This window comes from Myotis lucifugus, unplaced genomic scaffold (assembly GCF_000147115.1).
Source record: "Myotis lucifugus unplaced genomic scaffold, Myoluc2.0 scaffold_4632, whole genome shotgun sequence".
Classification (NCBI taxonomy): domain Eukaryota; kingdom Metazoa; phylum Chordata; class Mammalia; order Chiroptera; family Vespertilionidae; genus Myotis; species Myotis lucifugus.
This window is the reverse complement of record NW_005875680.1, coordinates 1-11537: the sequence shown is the minus strand read 5'-3', so window position 1 is coordinate 11537 and position 11537 is coordinate 1. Positions and strand designations below refer to the sequence as shown.

At 46.7% G+C, this 11537-nt stretch overlaps 1 protein-coding gene across 1 annotated transcript; it reads left to right on the top strand.

Moving 5' to 3' along the window:
- Nucleotides 1-507: 507 nt before the first annotated feature.
- On the top strand, nucleotides 508-11408 carry LOC102433357 (procollagen galactosyltransferase 2-like; the record flags this gene model as incomplete). Its single annotated transcript, XM_006108961.3, has 6 exons — nucleotides 508-584; nucleotides 4095-4201; nucleotides 5264-5396; nucleotides 6716-6843; nucleotides 8495-8701; nucleotides 10199-11408. Coding segments are annotated over 6 exons (929 nt in total), but the record flags the coding sequence as incomplete, so codon positions are not given.
- Nucleotides 11409-11537: the final 129 nt, after the last annotated feature.

Below are 11537 nucleotides of genomic sequence, written 5' to 3'. Positions count from 1 at the left end.
CCTCACCCTCATCCGTTGCCCTAAATGCTCCGACAATAAGTCTTTTTAAAAATATATTTTTTTACTGATTTCAGAAAGGAAGGCAGAGGGAGAGAGAGAGAGATAGAAACATCAATGATGAGAGGGAATCATTGATCAGCTGCCTCTTGCATGCCCCCTACTGGGGATCGAGCCCACAACTCAGTATGTCCCCTGATCTGGAATTGAACCATGACCTCCTGGTTCATAGGTCAACACTCAACCACTGAGCCACACTGGCAGGGCATCTGACAATAAGTCTTATGGGAAATGGAGCAAATACTGCAATCGGCATATAAACAAGTGCTCTCAAAGCCAGGGCCCTGGCTGGCAGGGTTCTTGGGTAGCCACTCAGTCCTTGAGAGGTGTTGAGTGCTTGTCCCTGCCCTGGACACGCAGGTTGTGTTCCTAGAGATCAGGCGTGTGGATGCATTTCTGTTCTCTGACCTGCACTAACAAAGCCCTCTGCGTGTTTCTTGTGTCTTCCAGTTGACCGTCCTCCAATGGAACCCTCCCAGTTTGTCTCAGTTGTCCCTAAATACCCAGACAAGATGGGATTTGATGAGGTAGGAAAGTTGTCTATGTGTGTGTGCATGTGTTGCAAGGGTCTAACATGCTTGTATGTTTATATCGATGCACAGGCCTGAGCATAGGTCTGGGAGCCAACAAGAAGGGCTTGGCTACTGAAAAGAAACTGAGGTCTTGGGAAAAATTACTCACTTTTTGTTGTGCCTCAGTTTTCTTATCTTAAAAAAGGAGCATCATGGTAAAAGTGAATTAATCATTCAGTCGGAAAGAAACTACTGTTGCGTGGTGAAAGTGAATTTGATGTTTTTTTTCTAAAATATTGCCACAGTTTATCAACCTTTTTATCAAGACTCAAGGGTAAGGTAAAGAGGATATGTGTTTTCGGGATTAGAGAACTTGAACTTGACTCTGAGTGGGTGGAAACTGTGCTGGACCACTCTGAACTTTATGTTCTCTCCGCTGTTCTTCCAAGGAAAAAGGTTGGAGGGTAGGGTTGAGAGGACAAAGAAAAAAGAGAACGAAGAAACTGTTCTAAAATTCTGCCTTTCCCCAGGCAAGAATTTCATAATAGCTCGCTGAGGGCCATGTTTGTCAGTAAGTTTCAATTGCATAAAGAATGAAGCAGAAATATAAAGAGGTGCCTCTCTTGGTAATATGCCCAACATATATGATACTTGGCAGGACCAAGTCACTGACTCCTTCATGGGTTCCTCATGTCCTGTATTCAGGAACTTGGTGGTCTAGAGGCGAGTCAGGAATCCACACCCCAGGTGCTTTCTCACAGAATCTGGATAGGTTATAGGCCAACCTTTGTGCTCTGTGCCCATTATTTATCACCTGGTATCATACAATGCATGTTCCCTAAGTACAGCCATGTAAAGAGCTGCTGGCACTGGGAAATGGGCTTCTGTCTATAAAATTGACTTGGGGCTGAACTTCTGGGGTGGGAAGAAGTCTTTCATAACTATCAAGTGGGAAAGAGCACTACTAAGCAATTTCCACAGAGGGCTGAATGGGGAGAGATGATTGGAAGCATGGGAGAGAGGACTTGAGGTATAAATGGCTTTAAAAACCATCAGGCTGCAGAGAATGTTGGTCTGCACCGTGCATTGAACGGGCTCCCGTGTGTCACTGTAGCTTTCCTCCCCTGGAGCTCCTGGCTCTCCAGGTAAAAGAGCCTGTGTCTTCACGTATGTCATCTTCCTTCTATAAACACATTCCCTTAAGGATCAAACAGAAGCAAATACACGGGACAGGAACAGGATCTTCTAGCTCTGGTCTTGCATTTGGATGTGGGTGTGACGACTGGGTCACTTGTAGTTGCCTTCTGAAAAGGGCCCCCTCTAGGAAGTGACACAGCCTTAGGGACTCCACTCCTGGGCCCAGGGTAATCTTCTCTCTGTCCTGACTAGGATGGTGGAAAAAAAGATTTTCTGGGCCTTTCCAACCCCTCCCAGGACTCTCCGACCTCAGTGGTGGTGTCTGGGTTGCATTTGGCCGTGTGGCTCTTTCTCTGTTTACCGTGCACTAAGTATGAGCGAGCTGTCTGTGTTTTTCCTTCGTGGCTGCAGTTTTTATTGCACTTGTCCTGGTAGGAACTGGGACAGGCTGGTTATTTCCTGAAGTCATCCCAGGCCAGAGGTCTTTGGTGTGAGGGGACTTTTTTGTTGTGTTTCTGTTCAGTTTTTGTTTTGTGGTTTGCTCTCCTGGAGTGACCCCAGGTAGCTCCTTGTGTGCCCACAAGCAATGCCCTCCCCATATCTGTAAAACAAAGGGGTGGAATATGGCCCATCGCAGTATGAGTCTACTACCCAGGAAGAAAATGAAATAGGAAAGAACACCGCCCATCAAGTTGTAAAATCACCAGTAACAAGGCAAATGGTCACCATAGAAATTGTGTTTTTTAAAACATAATTACCCAGTTAGGTAAACAAAGGAGGTGATGAAATCATGACGTGCCTGACACACTTCGCCCTAAATCAAGTGGATGATTTTTTAAAGAGGTCATCTTGCCCCCCCCCCCCCCCCCCCGCCTCACTTTCTTTGCCCAGAGCTTTATACATGGATGGAAATGAGAATATTTTGTAAGGAAGAGTTGCAGTTTTAGTTAGTGTAGCTTTTTATCCCAATAAATCATCTAACATCGATAAACACACTCAGAATGACCATATGACCCAGGTTTTACCCAATCTAGTCTGAACTGCAGGCTGGTTATAGTTACTTCTTTATTCCGGACATAGCATAAAGCAACCCGTTATAAAGCGTGGATCATAGACGTTTTCCTCTGTACTGAGAGATGAGTTTGTTCAACTCCCTCTTTTTACAAACAAGTGTCTGGACCCTGTAACATGAAATATCACCTCGATGGTTAAAGAGGTAGCCAGCATCATCCGACTCCTGTAGGTTTCTCCTTTTCCATGCTATGTGTCAATCATTTCTTGCTGGCAGCTGAAGTCTCCCTCACTTTGAGGACTAAGTAGGTTTATTACTGCCCATAGGATAGACTTTGTTAATATATTAATTTACCTATAATAGCATTCATGAGGCTTTAGGTCCTTCTGTGGCCCCTTAAACATGGGAATAGTTAGGACAGCGTCATTATCTGTAACTTCCTGTCGTGGCCTGGTAATATGTATGTGTCCAGTGCAGCCATTGGGAATGTAGGGATAACGTGGGTGCACAGGTGGACCCAGCCCTTGTAGGGGATGATCTGAGTGCACCTTCTTTGGGACCAGTAGGAGTCCTCTCTATACCTTTTCCCACAGATCTACATGGAAATTGAGAGTTTCATTTAAGCCTTCACTTAAGCCTTTCTTTCCATCACTCCCTTCTCTCTTCCTCAAAGGGCTGCCCCTGAGGCCATGGCTCCTTCCTTTACCTCCTTCGGAAAAATGCCCTTATCTTTAAAGAAGTTGAATTTTGACACAGAAGCTACTAAAATTGAGACCTTGATCATTACGTTTGGAACCTTTGGAAATAAAAGGGATGTGTTAAGACTAGATTTTTCTTATTCTTTGACTTTAAATTTAGACAGAGGATATACATTATAATAATAGCTGGTACTTAGTACCCATGAGACAGGACCATTATTATCCTAGCTTTACAGATGAGGAAACTGAGGCAGAGGAACTGATCTGAGGCAAACACTAATAAATAACAGGATGGGAACTCAGGTCTGCTGACGAATTTAACCACTTGCCAAGCTGCCTCCTGCCCCTTAGTGCCTATGCCTAGATTTAAGTCACCATTAGCCTCGCGGAGAGCAACTTTTTCAACTTTCCTGTCTCAAAAACAAGGTGGAGGTGTTCACCAATGAACATCAGAGAAACAGGGAGGGTTAAGTCACCACAATTGACTCAGTTTTTAAAGTAAGTCCATCTGGATTCATGTCATTTGACCTGATATGAAACATAAACTAATCTCCAGTTTCCACTCCCTATCCCAACTGAAACTTTAAAATGTTGATGCTACATTTACTTAAATTCTCAAACAGCCTAAAAGAAGACTTGAGTCATCTGTGTTTCCTTCTCCTTTTCTCCCTGCGTTAGATTTTCATGATAAATCTCAAACGCAGGAAGGACCGGCGGGACCGGATGCTACGCACCCTGTATGAGCAGGAGATTGAGGTCAAGATTGTGGAGGCTGTGGATGGAAAGTGAGTTGGGTTTCTCTTGAACCTTTGCAGATGGGGTTGGAGTGGGGATATGTCCTATCTGATGGAGTAGTTCTGGGTGAGGAGAATCTATGGTCATCGGAATATAGACACATTTTTATAACAGCCCCGTGCAGCCTACCTGGGGAGACATTATGACTCATAGTAGCACAGAAGTTAATTTCACCATGTAGATCTGGACCACAGTCCACTCACCGTCCAGCCATCTCTGGTCTTCATAATGCTGAAGGCTCACGCCGGAAGTGATGTTCCCGTCTCTGGGGTTCTTGCAGTGGTTGGGGTGGTTCCCAGCTTCCTGCAGTGTATTGGAAAGAATGCGTTCAGACCCTGATTTTGAGCAAAGTGCCTACTAGTAAACTTGGGCGACCCAATGAAAATGAATGGAAAAAGTTCATAATGGTCTGTGTATGCTGTTGCATGAGATGCTGGCCACAGTCGGTCTGGGCTGATCGCTTTGCCGAGAATGGCAGGCAAGTCACATGGGGTACATGTTAGCTCCCTTCAGGGGGGGTTGTTATTGCTGTTGTTATTTTCTTTTGCTTTGCTTTGCTTTGGCCTTTTATTTGACACCCTCCTTCAAGGCATAGATTTTTGCAAAAACTGCAGTTCCAATGTTATCTGCATGCCTCTAAGGAGGATGGTTAGAAGCTGTAGTGAGAGTTCTTATGACTCCTTTAGAGAATCCCATCAGTGTTTCTTGAAGTGTGGCCGGGACACCCACGGCAGAGTCCCGAGGGGCTGGGAAGGGGACTTAATGTTCCTATTTGCCACTTTCCTTCATGAGGAAAATACTTTACGAAGTTGTCAAAAAAGTGATGATACTTAGAGCTATGTTGGGCATTATGAGGGATACACCAACTACAAGACACCCTCTGCTCTCCACAAAGCTCGTGACCCCGGGAGCTCCTAAGGAGTTATGGGAAACCTGGGACGTTTTTCTCAGGGTGCGTGAAGGCTCTGGGGGACACACAGAACTCTCTTTCTGGCTTCCGTGGTTTGGAAATCTCGCCTTGTTCGTTTTCATATGTGTTCTCTGTCACGCAGGGCGCTCAACACCAGCCAGCTGAAGGCCCTGAACATTGACATGCTGCCTGGGTATCGAGACCCCTACTCCTCCAGGCCTCTGACCAGGGGTGAAATCGGCTGCTTCCTTAGCCACTACTCTGTCTGGAAAGAGGTAACTGATGCTTTATGTACATGTGCATTTTGTAATGAGGAGGAGGGAGAGTGGGACTTTGTGGGTGAATGAGGGCCAGGTGTAAGGTGAGCCCCTCCCTGTTCTGGAAGTACACTTGAAAGTTGCAGTTGCTCCGTATCTTCCTCTGACGCAAGGCCAGCCACAGACAAGGAGGGGTAACCTTGGGACCCTTGGGACAATGACAGGGGAAGACGCCCATGTTCTTAGGGCCACACTCCTGCAGATGCATTCTCATCCTTAGTAGGGACGCCTTGCATGTGTCTAGCATGTCATCATTTTGTAAGTGACTTCATACAAGAAGACCCACAGAAGTCACATGTGGTGGGTCAGGAGGGATGGGCCCATTTTATCCAAGAGGAAATAAATATGTTGTCTAAGCAAGAAGTGGCAGAGCTAGGACTTGAACCCATATCTTACAGATGAGACGATGAGGGTGGTATTGGAGTGTGGGGTTCTTGATCAAGGCTCAGTTCTCACAAGAAAAGGAAAAGGCTCTAAAGAAGGGCCCCTTGAATGCCTTCTCTCTTTGAATGATCCAGTCTAGGCCTATCTTTTTTTTTTCTTTAAACTTTAAATGAAACATAAGAGAAATGTGTAAAAATATGTAGATTGTAAAACACGGGCCAATGAAATTTCACGGACTGAACAATGCACCCACGTTAACCAGCACCCAGATCCCGAACAGATTGCCAGCCCACAGATCCACCCCCTCTACATTTCCTTCTAGTCACTGTCCCCCCGGTAATCACCGTCCTGACTTTTAACGACAGCAAAAGTTTTGTCTTCTTTTGTACTTTAAAAAAATATATATGAATAGAACCGTAGAGTATGTCCCATCTCTCAACCTTATGTTTGTGAAATTCATCTAGAACATTAAATTTGATTGTAGATCATACATTCTTATTGTTATAAATATACCACAGTCTATTGATTCATTCTACTGTTGACTTAGAACCCAATTATGAGCTTTTACATATGCTACTAAACTCCTTACATTTTAATACTGATTTGTCTAATAAAAGAAATAAGTATTGCCCTAACCGGTTTGGCTCAGTGGATAGAGCATCGATCTGCAGACTGAAGGGTCCCAGGTTCGATTCGGTCAAGGGCATGTACCTTGGTTGCCGCACATCCCCAGTAGGGGGTGTGCAGGAGGCGGCTGATCGATGTTTCTCTCTCATCGATGTTTCTAATTCTCTATCCCTCTCCCTTCTCTGTAAAAAATCAATAAAATATATATTTAAAAAAAAATAAGTATTGATCATTTCAGAGTGTCTTCCCACTGATGACCTTTGCAGGTAATTGACCGAGAGCTGGAGAAGACTCTTGTTATTGAGGATGATGTGCGTTTTGAACATCAGTTTAAGAAGAAGCTGATGAAACTGATGGATGACATTGACCAGGCTCAGCTGGATTGGGAACTGATGTGAGTGACAAGACAGCCTTATCAGAGAGCTCCGAGAGGCACTGGGTCCTTTCCAGGGGCAGCGAGCCCCACCTCCCCCCTGGTAGGAGATACACCCCAAACTTCCACTGATTTTCTCTCCATAAACATTACCAGAAACCAAAGAAATGAGTAGAGGATAGCCACTGGTTCTGCATGTGTGTGCTCTGCAGGGTGAGGAAGAAACTGCGGGAGATTCTTTATGAGATCTGGGTCAGCCTGCAGATCAGGGGCCTTCAGACAGAACACTCACTCGGGAGCACAGCAGACACCCCGCCCTCGAAGCACGTGGCCCATGGAGGGGGTTTATTCCAGGGCAAGAGTCCTGGGTCACATTGGACCTTGGCTCCCATAAAGCAGGTTCCCTCCGTGGGTGTGGGAGACTGAGCAAGGGGAGGGCATCTCTGTTGGGAGAGGAAGCTGTGCAGCAGGGAGAACACTGGCAGCCGGGTTTGGTGGAGGGTCAGAGGCTGTTGCAGGAAAACCAGGCTCACCAAGGGACTGGTGGCTCTGAACTGACATTAATGAGTTAACAATGGGTTAATGCTCATTGTCTGCCCCCTCTTAGAATTGAGTTCTCTCTCTCTCTCTCTCTCTCTCCCTCCCTCTCTCTCTCTTTCCCTCTCCCTCTCTCCCTTCCTTCCTCTCTCCCTCCCTCTCTACTGCCTCCTCCCCTCTCTCTCTCATTTTCTTGTTAAACCCAAATGACACTTCTCTTTTCTCCATGAGGCAGAAAGTTCCCAAGCCCTGCGTTCTCCCCCCAGCTGTGTGTCACAGGCAATCCCATCCCATCAGAGCCTGTCCCTTTGGAGCACCTGCTTCAGACAGGCTGTCCCCGCCCCTCCCAGCCTTGGAGGGAAAGCCAGCTATGGGCCCAGGCGGAATACTTGTTCTCTCAGAAAAGGCACCCTTCTGAGCTCAAGAGCAGCCTAGCAATGGCTCCACTGACCCGTGGGAAATAGACCCAGCAGTCAGCACTGTAATTGAGAGACGGCTCCTGGTCAGACAGCAGCTGCTAAGATGCTCATGGAGAACAGGACCTGCTTCGGTGCCTTTCTCAGAGCAGAGCACGCAGGGGGAAGTGTGGGCAGAGCTAGGGGCGTGTGAGGCGCTGGCATCATCCTCCCCAGGAAGAGCCTTCCGGGGGCCACTCCTGCAGACTGCTTCTTTCCCACAGCCGGTTCTGTCCTGTGTTCACCACCAGCATTTGGAGCGCTTGCAGACAACACAGCAGGCTGAAACTCGGGGGACTTGAACATAACAAACTCAGGATTCTCACATCTGGCCTTTTGTGTCCCCTGCCAACCCTGTAAACACAGCTGGAAATCCCATACCACCTTTGGGAATGATCTGAAAAGACCTTTCATCTCTTTACATCTTAACTTTCTGGCTTAAACACTGTCTCCTAGACAAGAGTAGATGGGATACTGATAAACGGAGCCAGGGAAATGGCCCCACTGATGGCAGGTGACAGTCACAGTTGGTGACAGATGTGACGTGCTATGCGGCCTGATGCATTTAATATACGACACAGTGGGTGCAAGCTTTCAAAAGTGTCCACAAAGCCGTGTCCCATTCCTATGGATGTCTGGCATTCCAATTGGAATTTTCTCCTCTGCCCACTTCCTTTTAGTTATATTGGTAGGAAGAGGATGCAAGTAAAAGAGCCGGAGAAGGCGGTGCCCAACGTGGTCAACCTGGTTGAAGCCGACTACTCCTACTGGACGCTGGGCTACGCCCTCTCTCTGGAAGGAGCACAGAAGCTGGTTGGAGCTGATCCTTTTGGGAAGATGCTGCCAGTGGACGAGTTCCTGCCAATCATGTACAACAAGCATCCTGTGTGAGTTGCCCCGAACTCCCTGCCTGTCCCGTGAGCACAGTGCATTCGTGAGCCAGCCTACTCAGTTTCTGGGCAGTGCTTGGTATTTTCTAACGGTGCACTGCTTTCCTAGATGATCTTTCCATAATCACGACCCAGGGAGGTTGACTCGAGTGATTATCCCCTTATGGGGAAGGTGAAGCAGAAATGGTGTCTTGCATAGGGGTTCCCTTTAATATCCAATGTGTAATTTAAATGGGCATAATCTGCTCTGTCCTCTCCTTGTCTTTGATCTCCTTACTTCCATGAACTCATACACCTCAAGGTGAAGGTCATCTTCCTAAGCATCTCAAAACTTTCAACTCATTTCTCAGTCTGTTGTGGGTCCTGTTGGCCAGGCAGTGGCTCACAGCCTAGTCGAGAGCACAGGCCCATGAACATCATCATGATATACTGTGCTATCTGTGATCATGGAGGTGTGTTAGAGAATCAGGGAAAGGCAGGTGGCCTCTGGGGTGGGTCCATGGGAGAAGGCAGCGTGATGCTCAGGGATTCTGTAGCCCAGGAGTTGGCTCTGACCAACACTTACCAAAGGGTTTGGTAATTGATGGTTTACTTGTCGGTCTCCCCAATAACCTGTGAGCCCCTCAGGTAGGCACAGTCTTACATCTCTGTGTCTTTAGAGCCTCGGCCCAAACTCTACACATATTTGCTGTTCTGTCAATGATTCCTAAATTCCTTAATGGAGCAGGAGACCAGGTTCTAACCTTAGCTCCTTCTCTCAGTTGCTGGGTTATCTCCTCACGGAGATGGTCTTCATTTTAGCAGTTAAGAGTTCCTGACCTCCATCTTCATTTTATCTCCTTGCCCTCTTTTACACAACGTATTAGAGACTCACTTTATCTCTGAATCCTGAAGAAACAGGGAGGTCAGCCATCATCCCCTTAACAGAAAGGAAATGCACACCTATGGGGCACTCACTGACGTAGGAGCCGAGCAGATGTCACCTCACATAATCTGCACCAGAGCCCTGGGAGGGAGGTCAAGTCATCTCTCCACTTTACACTCACAGGGATCTGCAATACAAAGCCACGTTGGCCTGCCTCCAAGCCTACGCTAGTTCACTCACTCCTTCGCTGCTGTCCAGATCCTGCTGCTAATGTATTAATCGAGCAACAGGGCATTTTCTACAGAGTGATCACATTTTTGTATTATTACGGTCCCACACAGAGCTTAATTCTTAACTTTCAGAGTAAGAGCTGAAATTCATTTTAAACCAGTCTATCCAAATGCAACAGAAATATCCTGACTTTGTCTATGTATTTGCTTAGCTCATCCAAAAGCTTCTAAAGAACCTTTATTGTATTTTTAGACTAAAGTTTTCCACAAAGGACACAACTTAAAAGATAATCAGATGAGTCCCTGAGCATTGAAGAGGTAACAAGCAGGGCCCCTCTCCCTCTCCCCCTGTTCTGTAAGGACCCTGCCCCCTCATGCCTGTGCCCCTCTTGTTTTCAGAGCTGAGTACAAGGAGCATTACAAATCCAGGGACTTGAAAGCCTTCTCCGCAGAACCCTTGCTCATCTACCCCACACACTACACAGGCCAGCCGGGGTACCTGAGTGACACGGAGACCTCGACCATCTGGGACAATGAGACAGTGGCCACTGACTGGGACAGGACACATTCCTGGAAGTCCCAGAAGCAAGGCCACATCCACCACAATGCCAAGAACACAGAGGCCCTGCCACCGCCAACCTCCCTGGACACCGCGCCTTCGAGGGACGAGCTATGAAGGCTCCACCCGGACGGCATTCACCACCCTTTGGTTTCTCTGACGGGCTGTCCATCTGTTTGCCCCGGCTTCTTCCTATGGTCACAGTCATCTAACCCAAGTGATTGATCCAAATTAATACGTTTTTGAGAGGGGAGGAGAAATTAGAAAATTAAAACCCAAATTTCCTAGGATGGCTAGAAGATAGGCTTTATTGCACCCATTAAGATAAACTTTAATGTAGACGCCTAGTCCTTTAGTTAATTATCCATTGATACTGGTTCTCACATTAAGGTTGAAAGTATGGCTCAGAGACTTGTCCAAGAGGAAGGTGATCACCACAGTGTCACATCAGTGAATGGGTGGGCAACCTTGCCACGCCCACTGAGGCCATGTCTATTGGTCTAGTGAGCCCATTTCATGTCATAGATGTGACCTTAAAAACTTGTGTAGGTAACAAGTTTTGGGGGGGATCAAATAGTTTAAAATCAAATTGGGCTTTTTGTTGAAAGGAATTGTCATGAGCCTTATTGCAAAGTGAATTTTCTATCCGAGTCCTCGCTGTCCAACAGGGATGGGTGTTGGGTCTGTCTGAGCCTTGGCCTTTGACTATCGTGGCAGCCGGAGCTCTCGTAATGAGGCTCCCGTGGGCCATGTGGGTAGCTTAGTAGATATTTGGGGGGTTGTGTAACTATTTGAGGAAAAAAGAACTCAAACTTTGGCCTTTTTATCATGGTCATTGGAATTAAGATGCTCTATTTATGAAGATAAATTTAATATATAAGGGGGGAGGGCTGGTTCTGACTTCTGCCCCAGGGTTTCAGCACGTCAGACGCTCCCCTCCACCCCTGCATGGGAATGAATTGCAGGTGTGAGTTTCATGAGTTACTGTTAAGAGGCAGCAACTGTCCTTGCCCAAGTTTCAGTCTAGTTTGAATTATTTATTTTACAAAGTGGGGGAGGGGGGGCGGGATATCTGTGTGATAAGGCAGAGAAACAGATGTTTTGAACTTTATCGTGTTTGAAGACTAAACACAATGGCACCCTGGGGAGCGGTCAGTGTAGACACATCGGTTCAATCGT